Here is a 21,067-nt window from a genome sequence, read left to right on the forward strand (position 1 = left end):
AACAGCTAGGCAGAGATACCGCAACTGGCCGGAGGTCACTTGGGAGGTATCAAATAGTCACACGGCCACAGACAGCGTACTATCCTGGGCTCCTTGCGGAGGAAGGGCAGGATAGGAATATAATAAATAAATACAGAAACAAAATTCAAAGTCATCTTGATAGGCTGGAGCACTGGGCTGAAAACAACAGAATGAAATTTAATAGGAACAAGTTCAAAGTTCTACACCTAGGGAAAAAAAACCAAATGTACAATGATAACATGGGGAATACTTGGCTCAGTAATACTACATGTGAGAAGGATCTTGGAATTGTTGTTGCTCACAAGCTGAATATGAGCCACTGTGTGATGTGGCTGCAAAAAAGGCTAATACTATTTTAGGCTGCATTAACAGAAGTATAGTTTCCAAATCACGTGACATATTGGTTCCCCTCTATTCAGCACTGTTAGGTCTCATTGTGAGTATTGCATCCAGTTCTGAACACTGCACTTCAAGAAGGATGCGGACAAATTGGAATAGGTTCAGAGAAGGGCAATAAGGATGATCAGGGGACTGGAAACAAAGCCCTGTGAGGAGAGACTGAAAAAACTGGGCATGCTGATCCCTGAGAAGAGAAGACTGAGGGGAGATTTGATGTCATGCATAACTTATGTTCTGCTCTCTGGCCCTAAAACCGAGAGAGGTGGTCTGCCACTGACTGCATTAGCCCAGAGTACAACCTCCTCCTTCATGCACACTGTGGGAAGCCAACTACAAAGCTGCTTTTATTGGCGATGTGGGTGCCACAGACCTTGCATCAGATGCAAAGTAATACTCCACAGCTTTCTCTTCAACAGGAAAGAGGCAAGTAGTGCTGTCCACACGGGAGAGGCTGCAACTTCCCTTCTTGTCTTTGCCTGCACAGTCAAGAAAGCTGAATTAGCTGTCCTAATGGCACACAGCACTCAACAACTTACAGCAAATGAAGACATCATTCCTTGGACAAAACTCACCCAAAGTCACCAAGTCATAGTACCAACATGAAGCTTCATTTTTTTAAAATTGCTGGCACAGTCCATAGGGAGATTCCCTGCAGAAGCACCACTGAAAGGAAATGAGAAATGTGCAAGAGCAGTCCCTCTGCTTTTTCATTTCAAAGGGTGTTGTGCAGGAGGATTTCCCATGGAGCCTGCCTCGTGTAAGAAAAAAGGGTGTCAATCAGTTGCATGCCTATTGTGTGTGTGTGGGAGGGGGGAGAGATGCAAACACTGTGCTGGAGTAGCCACGAATGTGTTTGAACAGTCTGTTCTAGAACGGGGCATGGTGGACCTGAAGGAGTCTGGATACGAGGAGGACTCTCTCAATTGTCAAAAGTACGAGAGGCCTATCCAGGCGGTCAATCCCTTATGAAATTGGATTCCCTCCTGAGGGGTAACGGGGGCTTCCCTGAGGTCCTCCTTGCCCCTGCCCCATCCCCCACAGCCTTGGTTGCAGAGGGTTCGAAAGCATGCGGGGAGCTCCCTGCTTCACTTCGAACCCTCCAACGTCAGGAAGGGAACAGGGATGGGCGCTGGAGAAGCAACAAAGGCCACTCCCAACACTTCAAGTGGTTCTAATTGCAAGAGGGATTGAAAACTAAATACAACTTAAAAACACCTGACAATCACAGCTGCTGAAAATATTTGAATATTCTGTGAATAATGTTTGCACACAAATGGCTTATAGTAAGAACTGAATCATGGAACAAGCTGCTCTTCTTGAAAGGTACAGATACATTTGGATTTGCTGCTATGCCAGGCACAAATACGTTTTCTAACATTGTTTCCAACATTTTAGCTGAGTTCCCCATTTTGACCATAATGATCCATTAACCCCCTGCCAAACTGTTAGCGAATGTTGACTGTAGTTGATTGCACCGATGTTAAATACATTCTAAATTCTAGTATTAAAACATGACTCTCATGTTGATACTGACTTCAAAAATGGGGTGCAGGGGGAGCCTCAAATTTGGATGTTGGTTTCAGATTAAGACAATCAGCAGATGGTAGAGAAACCAGAGAAGGCAAAGTGAGATGCGAGACCCTTTGGTTAAGTGAAAAGCCCAATTACACAATTACTGCATGCAAATCTTCCCCCTTGCACTGCCATCCCTTTAGTATGTTCCCATTGCTTTCCACTGAACAAACAAAATTATACATCCGGGCAATCAAAGGCAAATCCTTGTGTCTGCATTCACTTCCACACCCTGAAAAGTAGCCGAAGAAATGAAAGGCTCTGCTCAAATAAACATTGGTAGAATATGCACTGTAAGGCTTTGGTTACCCTCTCAAATGGAAAGCAATAAGCTACACATTAAAAAGGAAGTGCTTGTTTTAATTCATTTTCTTCCATACAGGACTCCTCAAAAGTTAAGAATGATGTCTCAGGCACCTTCCTCCAGTTTTATGGATATTCCATCAAAAGAATGATCCATAGGTTGTGTGGCTGAAAGTGTAATATGAAAAATAACTTCAGAGAGACAATGACAACAAAAAGAAATTCAGCAATGTCAACAATAAAAATCAGAAGTAGATACAAGCTGAAGGCATACTTTAACTTGGACTTCAATTCACACTGTGCTTTTAAAGGTGGATTAAGTCATGAGAATGTTACTCCCATCAGAAATGGTGTGGCCACATGGAGCCGTTCCACCACCCTGAATTGCTTGCTGGAAGGTGAGATTAAAAATAAATAGCTAAATAAAAATGGGGCTGATATGCCTTGCTCAGGAGATTGCTGTAGCAATTCCAGTACTCCCATGCAACCCAAGAGGACTGCAGAGCTTGTCGTCATCTAGATGAAGCACCGGCTGTCAGGAGAATGATAGGACACTCCTAAAGTCGCAGGAGGGTTAGGCTGAGGGCAAGACAAGCTGATATGCTGCTCAGCTCACATGCCAAATGCACAACGTATAAAATGACACCACACACATCAAAAGGGGCAGCTCACTACCAAGGTGCTACATGTACAGGAAGACTGGCTTAACAATGATTCCCTCTTCCCAGAAATCACTAGGAACTGGGGGGCGGCGGAGAGAGAGAGAGAGAGGAGAGGACACTAGTGATCTCTAAGACAGGATTCACGGCACCTTCACTAAAACTAAGACTACAAGAATTGATCAAAGGAAGCCCTGATATTTAAGCTGTTTTTTATTTAAGATTTTTAGCACAGATATACCCATAGGAAAGGTTTTGCCGCCATAATGACTTCAAACATTACAAGAACAGAACTAAGTTTCTCTGTGCTCTCCACACCCCCAATCCAACCAACCAAGGAAGGTAGTACACTGTCTTCCATAGTGCCTTATCTCGCCTCCTTATTTGCAAGGGTTTCATTTAGCTGACGGCACGGACATTCTCCCTTCTGCTCCACTCGTATTTAAAAAAACAAAGGATGAGAGGAATGACTTCAGCTGTATTTACCTGTTCTGTACAGTATTGGAATGTGGTCAGTAGAAAGCTTGTGCTCACTTCGCACTCCGATGAGCAGGGGACTCCCCCTTCTGAAAATAAAGACATCCAGCTGTAATGGGCACTAACACTGCTCGTGCACAGCATCTTCTCTTTGGAGGGCATATTTGCAGCTTAGCCCTGAGTAACTATTGAACATTCAGGCCTAGCTAAGTGTCAGCATAGCCACGACGAACCAAGTGTAAGCAAGCCTGGCCTGCAGGTAGTAAATTCAAACAAGCGACCATGGAGAAGGGGATAGGCTAGTGCTAATGTATCTAAGTCCAGCGTTCATGTCAGATCAATGTGATATCTAACAAACTGAGCTTCAAAATCATGTAAAATGAAAAAGACGAAAAACCAAGAATCCGATCTCAGTTACAATCTGCAATATGGCAAATAGCATTACTCAAGATCTATGTAACTGAAAACAAGTTCAGAGCTGGACAGATCTTAAGCCAAGACTGAATGCAGAGTTAGAGCATCCCACCCCAGCTGAATGTACGGTTCACCATCTCAAGAGCCTTGCAACAGCAAAGATGTGACAGAAATACTTACGTGCAGCCAAGCAAAATTTAAAAAGAATCAAAGTGATTCCAATCTGAGGACTTATCTGTCCTATTCGCTCAAAAGCAGCTCCACTGAGTTCAGTTGTGCAAAAAGGGTTGCAACCTTAACCCAGCTTAACAGTTACTCTTTCACCTCAGGGAGAAGGGGGGAAATTATAGCTCTGTGTGGGAGAAGCAAAGGATATTTGAAAGAGGTTTCCAGACCCTCATCAAACTACCATTCCCAGGATTCTTTGGGGTAGTACCAATCTGCCTATAACTGGCCAAAATTCAGCCTGGAAAATCTACACATTCATCAGAGTCCAGATGCTAATTATTTTGCTAGTTTTGAACTATCTGTGATACTTTATGGATAGCACAGAAAGAAGAACGTTAAAGAATTGGGTCATTTTTCTAAAAGGAGCTGTTTACAGCATCATGTAACATGAAAGACAGAGACTATTATGCCACAAAGTAGTAAAACAATTGTTATGTTTTTGAGTTGGTTGCTATTGATGTCGTCATCTGCATTTTTGTGTTATTGTAAGCCACTTTGAGCGTATTTATATGGAAAAGTGGCATATAAATTCAAGTAATAAATAAATAATAAATAAATAAAATCGGATTCCTAGATGTGCCAAATAGAGTTTCCTCCAATTCAAAACTGGCTAAAGAGTGTAAAGTCTGTGATAGCCTATCAATATGGGAGGTGCAAACAATGAAATTAATCTACCATCTAAGAAACACAGAGTGTACGACGATTGTATTTACCTCGTACCAACTGCTTGACCTGGATAGTGAACACTTTTGAATACAAGGGCAAATGCGCCTTCCTTGTGGGAAAAAAAGCAGACATGTACTTTACTTTTTCAGTTAATGTTATTTAAAAGTTTATTTATTTGAGCATACTCAAAATTACTAAAATATACTCAAAGCCACCAGCAAAAGCAGGCCAATCTTTTTTTAACCCTTTAAGGGGAAACCAATAATAAGACATGAATTCCAAAGCTGCAGGGCCGCCCCTCTGGCTTGCACCCACCACTTGAACTGCTCCTGGTTACAGGAAAATGAAAAGGGCCTCCACTCTGGCCAGCAGAGCGCAGGCAGGTTGGGCCAGTGTAGGCAGTCCTTCAAATAACTTGGACACAAACTGTCCAAAGGCTTTAGAAGTCATAATCTTTAAAATGGGCTTGGAAACACACCAGTAACCAGTGAAGCTGCTACAGTAGTCCAACTGTCCCGTTCCCAATAAAATCTGGGAGGCTGCATTCTGGACCAGCTAAATTTTCCAAACCATCTTTAACAGGCAGTACCATACAGAGTCCACTGCAGTAGTCCAGTCTGGATGTGACCAGGGCATAGATAACTGAAGCGAGATCCTAACTCTATAGACAGGACAGTAGTTGACATAATTGCCAAAGCTGGTAAAACGCACTCATGGCCACCACCATCACCTCACCTTCACCTCACCATCGCCTCAGTTGGGGTCAGTGTCCAGGAGAACACACTTGGTTTTACAGGGAGAGTACAACCCCATTCAGGACCAGCAGCACACCCCTCTCAGGAGCCAGCACCCTCCCTACCATAAGTTAGGTTTAAGAGACTTATTTCTATTTCATAAAGGTACCATAAATATACATGCAGCTACATGTTATATATTAGTGAAAACATTCCTCTTCGAGCAGGACATTTTCTAAATCAGTAAATTAACCTATTACCAGTTTGGTGAAAGCTCTGAACTAAAATTAAAGATAGGTGTGGCATCTGGTGGGTCACTGTTGCAAACAAGGCCCTGGCCTAAATGGCTCTTTCCTCAGTTATTTGTTTATGTCTTACATTGCTTACTAAAGCCACTGTCAGAGAAAGCACACACTGCTCTATACCGACAATCAACTAAGCAACTCCTGAAGCCCCACCGTGAAACAAATTCTAATGTGTGGCAAAACATTAAGATTGTCTCCTATGGATGATAAATGTTTCACTAAACAAAGCAGATTTACCAGCTGTTGGATGACCCTTTCCACCAACGTGGTGAAGCTGATATCATCACTTTCACGGTTGTCATACATGTACTTGACAAGCTTAGCGATTGTTTCTGTATCGGTCTCGGACTCAAATTCATACCCTTTGCTCTCCTGAAAGAACATGAAGAAGTATGACTATTGTCAGGCAAAGTAATCAAGACATGGAACAAAGCACAGTGCAGCACAGCACAATACACTACATACTGTTTTTGTATCATAGCAACTATATTCTCAAGATGTTGCACAAGCAGCTCCTGTTTCTTAAAATTGCTCCACTATCATTCATGAATGTTAAGACATTCTGCTCAGAGGAATCATGGAATAGATTCTATCAAGGTATGCAAAACCAAAAGAACCTTTCTGAACTGGACGGTTCCAGCTTACTGCTATACGCCTACAGAAAGCAAAGTTGATGCTGCCTGCAAAATGCAATCAAACTCCTATGGAAATCAATAGCAAAATTCTCACAGGTTAGAAAGGGTTGAGATTATACACCATCTCTAACTGCTTCTTAGAGAGGGGAAGAATGAGAACATTGTAGAGTAGTTGATAATGTTTTTGGTGCTACACAGGACCACAAACAATCAGCTTAATAACCCCAAATTCCAGGGGAATTCCAGGGCATTGCTATGTTGCCTGGGGCTGGGGACAAAAGGTATTGTGGCACCTTAAAGACCAGGGCTGTGGAGTCGGAGTCGTGGGGTCGGAAGCAATCTTGGGTGGAGTCGGAGTCGGTAGAGATGTACTGACTCCGGCTTCAAAATAAAATCAATATTTTAATATTAATAAATTTATTATTAATATTAATACATTAATATACATTTGCCATTTATGAAGGAGTCGGACAGTAGAAAAATAAAGGAGTCGCAGGTTTGACGTACCAACTCCACAGCCCTGTTAAAGACTGTTATTTAAACCTTATTAAAATATATTCATCTACTCATTAGATTTCTTAATTCTACTAATCCACCTGAAGTCAATACAGTTAACCATGACCTAATATACACTTACTCACATTAGACACGCAAGCCTGCAAGTCATTAGAAGCAAAATAGAATTATTTGTCTATGGTATGACTGCAGTATTTTTATTGTAACAGCACCACTAGTGTACATGGCAGAAGAGCCACCGATCAGGGGGAGAGCACACACTTTGCTTGCAGACGGCCCCAGATTCAGTCTCCAGGTAAGAAAGCAGCTGCCAGGACTCGCTTGGGGTGATGAGAGCTACAGTCCAAAACAGCTGGAGGGCACCAGATTGGGGAAGGCTGGTGTAGAAAATAGTGAACCAGATGGACCACTAGTCTGACTCTGGATCAGGCGGCTCCCAATGGCACTTCACAGAAGGACAGAGAAGACACGTCTCGGCCCTGAAGAACTTGCCACCTAACCATCTCTTACAGTTTTAGCACCAGCTCATAAAGCAAATACTAAAAAATACTTATAAAGCTTCAAAAGTATTTCCCTTCTCAGCATCCAAAGAATCTTGACGTAATTTGGGGACAAAATTACCAAGGACAAGCAATTCTTTCCTGTGACATAAGAGCAGGTTCAGTCTTAAGTTTGTTTAACAGCGCAGCACAAGGAGTTTTACTTACCAAAAATTTTTTCAGATCTTTGTAGTTTGTAATAATGCCATTGTGGATAACAATAAATTCTGAAGGGAAAAAAAACATTTTAGTGGCTGTGATCGTAAAGCATCATGCAAAAATAAGGAAGCATTCCAAGAGAAGAAAAGACAGATGTCAGGCAACTTGTTCAAAGCCAAAAGCAGGAACCAGGATGCGCAAAGTCAATCCAACAGATCACAAGCACACAATGTATGGGTAATCTAATATAATAAAGAAAAAATAACCCTAAACCTACCAATCCCACTTGTTTAATTTAAGAGTAGTTTAATGCCAACTGATGCATCCAACTGCAGAATTAATGTACTTCATCCCAGACCTATTTACAGTTCAGTTTCCCAACGGAAGAGAGAATGCAAGCCATCCTCCGAAGGAGCCATTATTCAAACTACACCAGGAACAACAGATGACTCTGTTAAACAGGCCATATCAGCACAGTACAGGGTAGCTTGCAGCTCTTAATTCTTGAGAATTCTTGAAGCACCTTCAGAATTAAGACCCGTGACATATTAAACGATCTGTTATAGCAGATGGATGCGAATTATTACCCACTTGTGTAACTTCGTTAACTTTATTATTACATTATTTATTACTGATTAGTGTCACAAATCACAGACTTTACCTAGGAAAAATATAATCAGTGAGTAACCAAATTTAATCGTTTCTGAAAATCTCTATAAAGTAATACAGGAGTTATTCTGTAATCCACAATGCACTTTTTAAAAACGCTATTTTAAACTCATTATCATCTGTGAGCATCCTACATTACTGAAAAGGAACCCAGACCAACTGACTTTTGGCTTCCTGCTGCACTGAGGTTTGACTATTTCCCTCCTCTTATTCTAAAATAAAGATTAAGTCCACCAAGAGTTACTTCTTCCATGTCTTGCTGCCTGTTCATGACAGACGAACGTTCCTATCCAAGGAGATTGTTCTCCTGACTCTTTACAACCACTGAAAAGCAAGCAGAAGCCTCTGCAAGGGCAAATCTCAGAAGGGCTACTTCATCCCACAGAAAGACGCTCTCAGATGACAACAAAGTCTTACCGTTGTTTTTATCTGATCGCTGTGGATGGCTGTTGACAGGATTGGGCTCCCCATGGGTGGCCCATCTGGTATGGGCAATTCCAAGATGCACATCAAACTCAATGTCTAGGTCCATATCCTGTTGTTCTATGTAAAGAAAAATACATTTTCATTCCAAAGTGGCTTCAGTTGCAATTGCTTGCCCAGTTGTGCTTGAGCCCACTGGCTTCATAAACACAGCATTAGGCAGGAAGGGGACCAAGGCTTCCAGGCAACTTGCCCATGGCCCTGCTCTTTTTTCTGACACAGATTTATGTGTGAGACCTGGGCCAATTCCACCCACATATAAACGAGCCCTGGGGTCAAATGTGGCCCTTCCCACCTCTCCATCGGACCTTTGGGACTCTCACCAGCCATGCCTCACATCCTTTGGGGGGGGGGGCAAGTGTGGAAACTTGCTTGCCGACATTCATCCCTCCACCCACACTGGTCTCTAGTTCCCCCCATTCCTGGGGTGTGGCTCCCTGGAAGGCTGCCCTTCAGGCAGGAAATGCGGCCTTCAGGCTGAAAAAAATTCTCTATCCTGACATAAACCTTACAAAGTAAGTTACAAGTTCTCACTGAAACCAAACATCTCAGTAAGCAACGTTTAAGATAAAACCAAGGCCACAATTCAGAACCCTCCTCCTTGCCTCCCTGAAAACAGCCACATTGCCAAACAAACTATTATTATTATTATTATTATTATTATTAATATTAATATTATTAATATTATTAATATCCTGCCCTTCCTCCCAGTAGGAACCCAGGGCAGCTGCTACCTGAATATAAGGTACTGAACTGAATGCAAAAACATGAGCAGTTTGCTTCCCCATTATGTCCTTCCATGGCTTACTTTTCCCACACACAGAACATATCAATTTAATATTAGCATTTTTCTAGTATGGAGAAAATTAAGAAAGGGAAAGACTCATTTCATGACTGTATCAATTTGCCATACTTGGAGCAACAAAACTTGATTTAAGCAATTCCTGAGACCAGTTGCTACAAAAATTCGTAATGCTATATAAACTAAATCATTGGCTTTGGTTCAGATGCAACACCAAACCTTGGTTTGCTGGTACATGAAGACACATTCTACTCACCTGCTCCAATGAAATCCTTTAATTTGTCTTTGGTACAAATTCTATTACATCTGGACTCAAGAACTATGGTTTGTGCACGCCCTCCAAACCAGTGTGGAGGGCAAGTACAAACAATAGTTGGCCACTCTATGAAAAGCAAATTATGGTTTGTGCTAAAGAAGAAGTAACTTGCATTGGAGTACACAATCTGAGGGAGGAAAGGGAGCGCATGTGAGCCCAGTCAAGCAGTTTCAAACCATGGTTTGGCAATGCACATAAACAAACCCACAGTTGGGAACTTCAGTAGTTTCCCAATTGGCAAAGGTGGCTTGGCCATCTGCTATGAACGGTTCAGGCCACAAGTTTATCAGCAAGATGAGAAAGGAGGTTCCAATGGAGCAGCTCCCTATTCTGGAAGGAGGAACAAGAGCATGCATAATAAGGGAATTCTATGAACTTGTGAACCTTTTGCTTCAAGCACATCCTCTGCTACCATCTCCTTAACTCATGATGCCTTTACTAATGAAGAGAGAGAGAGAGTGCATACGCTCCAGAGGATGAGTGCCGAGAGTGAGAATCCAATTGGCCAAGGAATGGGGGATCATGTTGTTATCTCTGTGATATTTGCTCTCAACAGGCAAAACAGACTTACAATAAGGATTAGCAGATTTGATTTACTTGTGGATTGCATTTTAAAAATATAGAGTTTTTCATCCAGTACGCTAACGGACAGAGCATGCGTTTGAAGGCATTTTCAGTTTACATCTAACAATACCAAGACTGTCCCTGAACGTTATTGAGCTCTGGAAGAAAGGTCACCAAAGAGAAAAGGTGGATTATTTAGAAGTGTACTTACTGTTCACTTCTTCATCCAAAGCCTTCACTTTCCCCTTCTTTTTGATGAGTGCAATCTTGCCGGCATTGGCCTCCCAGTCTTTATCATTGCCTCCATCAATTCCAACTCCTAATGCACAGAAACCGGTAACACTCTCTCTCACACACTCCATTTATGTTGAAACAGTAACACCCCTACTTTCCAAGATCATTGACATAACTTGCACAGTTATTTTTCCACAGGCTAGAATAAAATTACAGGGTATCAGAATTTATTTATTTATTATTTGATTTATATCCCACCCTTCCTCCCAGCAGGAGCCCAGAATACCCTCACTTCACAGGCTGGAAGGAGCCCCAGTTACAAAGAATCAAGGTGAGTTTAGCAGCAGGACCAGAGTAAGTAACACCCATTTATTTAATTAAAGCAACAACTCATACTAATAAGGGAATACTCTAGGAGCCAGATTCTGTAACAACTCAGGAGCTAAATGTTAGGGGAAGGAAGCCTGTTGAAACCTAGTTTGCAGCCCTACTCTGTAAGTGTTGATATGCTAATACTAGAAGCCTCTTAGCCAAGATAGGAGAATTGGAGTGCTTGGTCTTAGAGGTCAGCATTGATAGAGTGAGCAAAACTGAACTCTGGTGGAATGGAGAAAACCAGTGGGGCAAAGTTATCCCTGGATATAAACGCTATAGATATAGACTGGCTACATATGTGTTCCAGTCATGGCAAAGAGGTAACATTTCTAGATGCCCTAAATGACTGTGCCCTAGAACAGAACAGTTGGTCACAGAACAGCGACCCGGGAGTTAATCCTAAGTGGCACCCAGGACCTGGAGCAAGATGTGTTCTTGAACTGATTGGGAGCAGTGACTATAGTGCTATTAAATTAAACACATGTTTAATCTAAAATGCATACATACATGATTAATTTAACAGCGCGATGCGGCTGCAAAAAAGGCAAATGTTATTTTAGGCTGCATTAACAGAAGTATCATTTCCAAACTGCGTGAAGTATTGGTTCCCCCTATTCGACACTGGTTAGGCCTCATCTTGAGTACTGCATCCAATTCTGGACACCACACTAGAATGGATTCAGAGGAAGGCAATAAGGATGATCAGAGGACTGGAAACAAAGCCCTATGAGGAGAGACTGAAAGAACTGGGCATGTTTAGCTTTGAGAAGAGAAGACTGAGGGAAGATAGGATAGCACTCTTCAAGTACTTGAAAGGGTGTCATACAGAGGAGGGCTGGGATCTCTTCTCGATCATCCCAGAGTGCAGGACACAGAATAATGGGCTCAAGTTATAGGAAGCCAGATTCCGACTAAACGTCAGGAAAATTTTCCTGACTGTTAGAGCAGTACGACAATGGAACCCATTACCTAGGGAGGTGGTGGGTTCTCCAACACTGGAGGGATTCAAGAGGCAGCTGGACAGCCACCTGTCAGGTATGCTTTAAGTTGGATTCCTTCATTGAGCGGGGGTTGGACCTGATGGCCTTACAGACCCCTTCCAACTCTACTATTCTATGATTCTATGTACATGGTCAATTGCCAAGAAAATCCAACACGGTCACATGTGTGTTCAAAAGAGGAAACTTTCCCCAAAATGAGATTGGTAAACAGAAAGTTGAAAGGTGATGTCAAGAAGTCAATTCACTGCAAAATACTTGGGGAGTTGTTTAAAAACACAATATTTGAAGCTCAGATAGAGTAAGTCAAGAAAGATAACACCAAGAGGATGCCAGTATGGTTAAGGAGCAGAAAAACGCTATTAGTCTTGCCCAAATGAGGAGAACAAAAAGGAACACAAACATTGGCAAAAGAAATGCAGGCAGACATTATGGGATGCTAAAAAATAATGTGAGCTAAAAACATAAAGACCTACAACAAAACATTCTTTAAATAGATTCAGAGCAGTAGACCATCTAGAGGTGGTTGGACCCCTGGATGACAAGGGAGTCACAGGTGTGCTAAGGCAAGATAAGGAGATTGCAGAGAAGCTGAATTAATTCTTTCCACCTGTCTTCACAGTCGTACAGGGCAGATCCCTGTGCCTGAACTAACTTTTGCAGGAAGGGAGGAACTGAGTCAATAACAGTGACGAATTATGAAGTTGTAGGCCTAATGGACAAAATAAAAACTAACAAATCGCTGGGTCCGGATGGCATCCACCCAAGAGTTCTCAAATGTGATTTTTTAAGCTCTTTTTTAAAATGTTTGTAACATTGTTTTGTTTTAATGTATTTTAAGGTCTGTTTTTATGATGTTTTAAAGTGTTTTTAGCTTTTCTGTTTGCCGCCCTGGGCTCCTGCTGGGAGGAAGGGCGGAATAAATCAAATAATAAATAAAAATAAATAAATTGCTGATCTTCTAATGAAAATGATCCCAGAAATTAGAGGCCAGTTAGCTTAATATTTGTCCCAGGCACACTAGTGGAAACTGTGGTTAAAAATAAAATAACCAAGCATATAGAAGAACAAGCCTTGCTGAAACAGAACTAGCATGGTTCTTGGAAGGGTAAGTCCTATCTCACTAACCTATTAGAGTTCTTTGCAAGTGTCAACAAGCATATAGATAGAGGTGATCCAGCTGACATACTGTACTTGGAAATTCAGAAAGCTTTCAACAAGGTACCTCACCAAAAAATCCTGAGTGAGCTTAGCAGTTGCGGAATATGGGAAGTCCTATCATGGATCAGGAACTGGTTAAGTAACAGGAAGCAGGGAGAATGAATAAATGGACAGTTCTCCCAATGGAGGCATGTTGAAAGTAGAGTCCTCCAAGGATCGGTATTGGGACTTGGGCTTTTTAACTTGTTCATATATGACCTAGAGTTAGGGGTGAGCAGTGAGGTGGCCAAGTTTGCTGATGATACTAAATTGTTCAAGGTTGTTAAAACAAAAAGGGATTGTGAAGATCTCCAAAAAGACCTCTCCAAACTGAATGAATGGGCGGGAAAATGGCAAATGCAATTCCATGTAAACAAGTGTAAAGTGATGCATATTGGAGCAAAAAATCTACACTCATGGAATCTGAACTGGCAGTGTCTGACCAGGAGTGAGATCCTGGGGTCGTAATGGATATATTTATGAAGATGTCGACCCAGTGTTCGGCAGCTGTGAAAAAGGCAAATTCCATGCCAGGGATCATAAGGAAAGGAACTGAAAATAAAACTGCCAATATCATAATGCCATTGTACAAATCTAGCGCAATCACATTTGGAATACTTTTGGTCGCCTCACTTCATCCAAATACTTGTACACATTAACAGTTTGTGTCCAATATATACAACCAATCAAATAAATGGGAAATATTGACACATGAACCTTCTACTTCTCCACTTATTATATGTGCACTGAAAGGTGGAACAAATCACACCAAGCCTAGCTTCTGATATGTGAGAATTTATAAACAATCATTTACTTTTACAAGCCTATCAACAGGAAAAAGTTCTCAATGTAAAGAATCCAATGCCAAGTGCAAGTGAGCAGCTTACCAGCTGAGTCATATCCTCTGTACTCAAGTCTCTGAAGCCCTTTAATGAGGGTCTCCAAGATCTCTCGCCTTGTCCGGGGAACATGGTAGTTCAGGTAAGCAAAGATACCTGCAAAATTGATTTGAAATTAAAACAAAGAATACATTAGTTGAAAACTGCAATTCAAAACTATGAATTTAAGCAGTGTTGTGTAGGATTCCTATTCACATAGCCCGACAAACATTGTAAAGAAATTGATCCTTTTCCATTATAAGCCACAAGCAGGAAGCATATCACTCTATTTTTGCTACATTCTCGTTTATCACATCACACAGCACACTTTAAAAAAATCATAAGCAAAAAACAAGACACCCCCACCTAGGAGCTCCTAGTGTACAATCAACTGTGGGGAAGAGAGAAGTAGCTAGGCACGAGAGATGAGTAAACACCGCTATGTGGACTTAAGCTTGGTTCCAGCTAGGAATGGAGATTAAGAGGTTAAGCCAAAGGCCTCAAGGAAAAGGGAGTTTTAAGAGACGCAGCATCACATACATAGTAAGCGCTTTGAACCTAAACACCAGCTCTTGGCTCTTAAAACTTTCCTTCTGTGATTTGAACTGAGCTGATGAAATGGACCTTCACTGCCTCCCCCTCCCTCTTGCTCTCTCAATGCACCCCTAAAAATCTATTTCTGTGGACTGGGGAATCCCCAGGAATGCTGTGGGTAAAGGCGTGGAGGGGTGCAGATGGGAGTGCAGGGGGGACAAGGTGGAAATCCCCCTTCCCTTATGCGAAATGAGAAGCAGCTTAGGGCTCAAGCCATGTGGAGGAAGGGCTGTGAACTGGGCACAATGCAAGATCTTCGTGCCCTTGCAAGGAGCAATGTATTTTGATGTCTGTTTTTATGATGTTTTGAAGTGTTTTTAGTGCTTTTGTTTGCTGCCCTGGGCTTCTGCTGGGAGGAAGGGCGGGATATATATATATATAAATAAATAAATAAATAAATAAATAAATAAATAAGCAAGCAAGCAAGCACTGGAGGGCACCCTCCCAAGACCATTTACTCACTGCACAGGTTAAAAAAATACAGTGAAAGGAATTTACTCCTTCAGCTCATAAATAAAATCACAGTCCATAGGAGTAAATCCTTTATATATAAATTCTTGACAACAGTGTTGCAAATACATTCCCAAGGTAACAAGAACTTTTATTACTTTATTGACACAGAATTAGTCATTGGTGATCTAAAAGGGGTGGGGAGGGAGGAAAGAAGAATCACCAGCCTTTGGCAGGTAAAAATTCCCAACCTGATTGACAAGAAGCAAATATAATTTGCTACCGTGAAGTACAATAATATATTACAAAGTGGCAAGGATCAGCAGCTATTATCCATAGCTGTCACATTCTATTTATATATATTCTTTTTAAGTTTACCAATTGGTCAATTCTGTATGATGAGATACCTGTACTAACCATCATTACTGGGAGTGCAAGTATCAGGCATGCAGAGTACAGGTTCAGCCCAGGGGGCTCCACACGGGGCCCTCTATCATAGGGGCAGCTTGCCTGGGGGCAACTCTTACTTGCCGCAGCAAACAACAAAGATGACGGAAGAAGACCAGGCTACTGAATCAACGCCAACTGATACACTTTTGAATGAACAGGGACAGCTTAAACAGAAGTTAGAGGAATAATATCTGTATGGGAACGCAGGAAGTGCCTTGCATGGAACCACATCCAACCCAGTTCTGAGTCTTTCCCAGCCTACGTGGAGATGAGGGATCGAACCAGGGGCTTTTTGCATGTAAAAGCAGGTGCTGGACCACTAAACTACAATCCTCAATAGCCTTTTAAGAGGAGTTTATATCCTGCTGTCCCTCTTGTAAGAGAAGCCAGCCAGAATTCACAAATGCAGTCATGTTCAGCCAGGACCACTACCTCACCACAAATCAACACAGAATTCAGATAAAAATGGGAGGTTAATGAGGGCTGTGTTTGTTTAATATTAGCAATGTAACCCTGAACCCAAAAATTCTGCAGACCTCCTTGGCTTGATGCAAGAAGCTGGAAAGAAGAATGCTGTTTCATTCCTGGCGGGAACATCTGGCTGTATATGTAAAGCATGGAGGCTTGGCCACTGGGCTGAGACCTAGAACTAGACTGTAGCCCAACCGACACAGAATTTTACTTGTACACTCAAACCCAGAACAAATTACCTGTTACAAAGTGGCAACAATTCCTCTCTTTTCTGCTGAACAGGAATTCCGGCATCGCATATTTACCTACAAGCCAATGCTTGGAATATCGTCTTAGTCTCTCCTCTCAATGTACCTTGCTAAGCTATGGATAACCATCATATCTTTACATTATCCCAACTTGTATTCTTTTAAAAATCCAGTTATGATGCCGCGCTGGTGTAATTATTAACAGGAAGTGATCCTGTAAGATTTGTTTCCATCTTTACCTCTGAGGCAAATTCAAACTGGTTGTGAACACCTGAACATTCCACAATGGCTCCAGCGTGTATCTGCTCCACTGGTTTCTGTGTGTGTGTGGGGGGAATGTATGCCGTGGGAAGAGGCCTGGCATTGAATCCAGTCACCTGCATTCTACCTTGGCTGTTCTCAACAATGTATGGATTATACTTATTTAACTTAAAAGCTGTCCGTCAAAGAAAAGCAAGTGAGACACAGACATTTCAAGGTAAAAATAAAGCTACAATGGCAGTGGACCTTACAATCTCAACCATGAAAGGTTAAGTAATTCCCTCAGGAAAGATGGCTTGAAGGAAAGGCATCATCTTTCTTAGCCTCCATCACTCTAACTCAGCGTTCTCATTCTAGAACAAGACACTTAAGTTTCCATGACTGTATTCAGATACAATTTAAAGGGTTTGCTTTTCGCAATGCATAGAGCATGCTACACAATCTGCAAGTCACACACACACACACACTTGAATTTACAGAAAGACACACTTGCCCTGCATTCACAGCAAAACTGTTTATAACATAAATTGCCTATCCTATTCTTAGCATTGCCCCACTTTCCATTTTCTGAAATGTACATAGCATTAAATATACATGAGCAAATTGAGACTGCAGCGCTCCTTCACTATGCTCTTCAGGATAAATTTCTCGAAAAGAATACAGCCTGTGTTCCTGGTCAAAACTCCATTCCACCAGTACTTAAGGGGGGGTACATTTAAAATCCTTAGTACTAGGAGAGCAGAAGGAATAGCTGGTGTCTGTAGCCCTGTGGCCGAGCAGGGCTGTGTCATGGAAAGATCCAAGGTTCAATCTCTGACACCTCCTTTCAGGTAAAGCTAGAGAAGAAACTCTATAGAGCTGATGCCAGTCAGTGTGCTAGATGGACCCAGGGATATGACTCCGGAGGTAGACTCATAGGGTTAGGCTACACCTGCAAACAAGACGGTGCAGACGACGAGCTGAGGCAGGGCAATGGCTCAGCATGCGAGTAATGACTCTGTAAGGTCCTGGTTCAAATCTCAAGCATTTACCAAGTAGCTTCAGCCAAGCTTTCCCTAGGTTCCTATTCCTTTGCAACATGGAGAGAATCACACACTTTAAGTTATGGGGGATTTGTAAGGATTAGTGGAACAATGCATGCCCATGACACATCCTGAATGCTCTAAAGACCTATATATACACTTCCAATATTATTATAATACTGGGAGTATCTAATTAAAATCTCAGAAGAGTTTAGGCAAGTAGAGACCAGGCTTTATAGTGGAACACCAAAGATGGGAGTTCCCCAGTATCGACTCTTTATACTTTTGGGCACCAGGTTAAAACTATTTTATTTGCATGAGCTTTTGATTAACAGCGAGACTGGTTTTAGTGCTACATTTACGTTTTTCCTGCTCTTTTCTGTAGTAATTTCATTGTATTTTAATTATTTTTCATGGGAGTCATCTTGGAACATTTTTTAAAATTAAAAAATGGGATATTAATGTTCCAATAAATGTGATGATTATGCCCCTAGAATTTGATGACAGTGTCTTTCACTTGGCGAACAGGGCTTTTCTTATTCAGCTTCCCTTTCCCAGGTTTCAGTGCTCAAGAAACTCAAGAAAGTTTAAACAGCACCTTTCAAAACAACCAAGCATCTGCAACAACAATAAAAAATGTTTATCAACAATGTGCGAACACAGTGCAAAGTGGGGATGAAATTAAATATTAAGGGAGCAATTCCAGCTATGGGAAACCAGTGTAAGTTATGCCATCCTAAATTAACCCAGTGTAAAGTATGCCAGATCCAAACCCCATTTACGACCAAGGCTACTGTTGGCAGAGCTGGCCCAGAAGATTAGACAAATTCATGGAGGACAGGGCTATCAATGGCTACTAGCTGTGATGGCTGTGCTCTGCCACCCTAGTCAGAGGCAGCATGCTTCTGAAAACCAGTTGCCGGAAGCCTCAGGAGGGGAGAGTGTTCTTGCACTCGGGTCCTGCTTGCGGGCTTCCCCCAGGCACCTGGTTAGCCACTGTGAGAACAGGATGCTGGACTAGATGGGCCACTGGCCTGATCCAGCAAGCTCTTCTTATGTTCTTAAGCCTTTAAAATAGAGTTTAACTTGTCTAAGTTCTGTTGGGTTGCGAAGTCACATGACTGAGCTGAACAGAGTTAGGATCCACAGTAAGCTCCCCACCCACCAACCCCTTTGGGGGGACTTATGTGGGCTTTGGCTGAACTAGGATGAAGGACTGGCGTGTCTCTATGTGAGCCAGCGTTGGGGACTTAAGCTGGGGTTCAGCCAGCTGAGCCAAAGATCCATTGGCTCAGCCTGGCGGATCTTGGGTTTGGATTGCTCCCTTCCATCTTTCAGAAACATTCCAGAGGGTATTCAGAACCATCCTCAATTGAGAGCTTGGTAGGGAAGGGCAGAGAACACCCAAGCCCAAGATATAGAAGCCCCCCCCCTGCACCACCGCCGACGCCTTTGGCAAATCCCAGGTTCACCCCAAGGTGTCGGAAAGGCAGCCTGCATGGACGTTGGGTGGAAAAGCTTCTGAAGAGGCCCCCGGCTCGCCTTTGGGTCCACTTCGCCATCCCACCGGCACACTGCCTCCTTGCACTCAGGGCTCTCATCTCTTCCCCCAGCAAGCTTCCCAAGGACATTTCTAGCAAGTTGACTTCTTGTCATTTTCCAGGGTATCATCCTTTCGCCTGCCAAACGTGAAAACATTTCCCCACTAAATCCTGCCAATTCACACACCTCCTCCATGACTCTGTTCATATATATTCCACTACGTACACTTGGCTCAACATCCAAGGCCCTCCGGGTGCCTACCCTGAGGGAAGCTCGGAGGATGGCAACAAGGGAGAGGGCCTTCTCAGTGGTGGCCTCCAAATCATGGAATGATTTTACTGATGAGGTGCGCCTGGCGCCAACACTATTATCTTTTCAGCGCCAGGTCAAAACTTTCATCTTCTCCCAGGCATTTTAGCATATGCTTTTAAAATTTGTATATTTGTTTTTGATGTTTTTAATTGTTGTAAACTGCCCAGAGCGCTTTGGCTATGGGGCTGTATATAAATGCAATAAATAAATAAATAAATATTCTGCAATCTAGACAGAATGACCAATCCTGCAACTGTCACTATTTCCCTGAGATTGTTTCGTTACGTTTTCTAAATGCTCTGCAATTTTCAAACGATGGGCGGTGTGGAAATAAACTGAGTTATACACAGGTGCATCATATACGTGTGCTTCCGGAAATCACCCACTCTCTTGGGTTCACAGTCCCCTCCCTGCCAGTCTCCTGTTGCCTCCCACACTCTCTGCCTCGCACGCACACACACACTGCTCCTTCACAGAAAGGCACTCCACACATGCTCAGAGAGCTTGTGCCGGACGGGAGAGATCCAAGAGCCTCCTCCCCGGGGAAGCGGGGAGGGCTTGGGCCAGTCGCCGGCTCTCCAGCAGGTCTCCATGACGGGGGGGGGCGGCAGTGGGGCGCCAGATCCGCTGGCCCGGGGGCGCCCCTCGGGAGGAAGGCGCCGGGCCAAAAGAGAAAGGGGCAGGCCCCGCCCGTGGGTCTCGCCCTTGTCCTCCATTCGCAAGACCTCTGCACATGGCCCGAGGAGCGCAGCCTGAGGGGATGGGGTTTCTTTGGGTTTGGGGGAGGTGGGCAGCCCTTAGCACCCCAAACGCCGTCACACACACCCTGGATGTGCCCCCGTCCCCCAACCGACCCGCCAGCGCCTCGCAGGGCAGCGGGCAGCCAGCCTGCCTTTCCCGGACCGGCCGCCTTTCCCTCCTCACCGCACATGGTGGCGCCTGCGGGGGCCGAGCGGGACAGCCGAGCGCGGAGGCGGCGGAGACGGCGTCGGGCGTGCGGGCGCTCAGGAGACGGTGTGGCTCGGGCGGCGTCGGCGGCGTCTCCTCCCGGCAGAGGCACGGCGGGGGCGTGGCGGGGGCGAGGGGCGCAGGCTCCCTACCTGGCCCGCCATTGGGCTCCGCCCGGCCTGGCCTGGCCTGGTTCGGCCTAGCCAGGCCGGCTCCGCCCCCTCGCCGCCCTGCGGGCTGCCGTGGCACTTCCGACGTGGCAGCCGGAGCCGGATCCGCCTCAGGCGGGGCGGGATACCGAAGGCAGCCGAGCCAACCCGCCCTCCCGCCGGCTGGCCCGGCCCCTCGAGTCTGGGGCCACACGGGCGCCGCTTTTGCGTTCGCGCGCCCCTTCCCGGGAGGAAGATGCGCCGATGAGCCGCCGTGCTGCGGGCGCACTCCTGCGGGGACAACGGAGGCAGTCTACCTCCCAGGACTCGGTGCTGGAGGGGAGGCGCCTTCAGGCCCTGGAACGGGAAGCGAGGCGGGCCTGGCCTGGCTCGGCTCCTCTTTCTGGACCTCGCTAAAAGGAGCTGGTGCCGGGAAAGACCCCCGGCCGGGCAGAAGACGCCTGGCCTGGGCTA

At 44.0% G+C, this 21,067-nt stretch overlaps 1 protein-coding gene across 2 annotated transcripts in view; it reads right to left on the reverse strand.

Moving 5' to 3' along the window:
• The window catches only part of GFPT1 (glutamine--fructose-6-phosphate transaminase 1), a 42,993-nt gene extending 22,280 nt beyond the window's left edge, over window positions 1-20,713 (reverse strand). The window contains exons 1-10 of one of the 2 annotated variants that reach the window (XM_061592452.1): window positions 20,421-20,713; window positions 14,156-14,263; window positions 10,673-10,780; window positions 8,714-8,839; window positions 7,637-7,695; window positions 6,016-6,150; window positions 4,787-4,848; window positions 3,441-3,520; window positions 2,410-2,463; window positions 791-896 (exon numbers count right to left, since the gene is read on the reverse strand). In XM_061592452.1, coding sequence (XP_061448436.1) covers window positions 791-896; window positions 2,410-2,463; window positions 3,441-3,520; window positions 4,787-4,848; window positions 6,016-6,150; window positions 7,637-7,695; window positions 8,714-8,839; window positions 10,673-10,780; window positions 14,156-14,263; window positions 20,421-20,427 — 845 coding nt within the window. In that variant the 5' untranslated portion in view covers window positions 20,428-20,713. The remainder of the gene's footprint in view (window positions 1-790; window positions 897-2,409; window positions 2,464-3,440; window positions 3,521-4,786; window positions 4,849-6,015; window positions 6,151-7,636; window positions 7,696-8,713; window positions 8,840-10,672; window positions 10,781-14,155; window positions 14,264-20,420) is intronic. The other variant, XM_061592453.1, reaches the window with a different exon arrangement.
• Window positions 20,714-21,067: the final 354 nt, after the last annotated feature.

Source organism: Rhineura floridana, chromosome 12 (assembly GCF_030035675.1).
Source record: "Rhineura floridana isolate rRhiFlo1 chromosome 12, rRhiFlo1.hap2, whole genome shotgun sequence".
In the NCBI taxonomy this organism is placed as follows: Eukaryota; Metazoa; Chordata; class Lepidosauria; order Squamata; family Rhineuridae; genus Rhineura; species Rhineura floridana.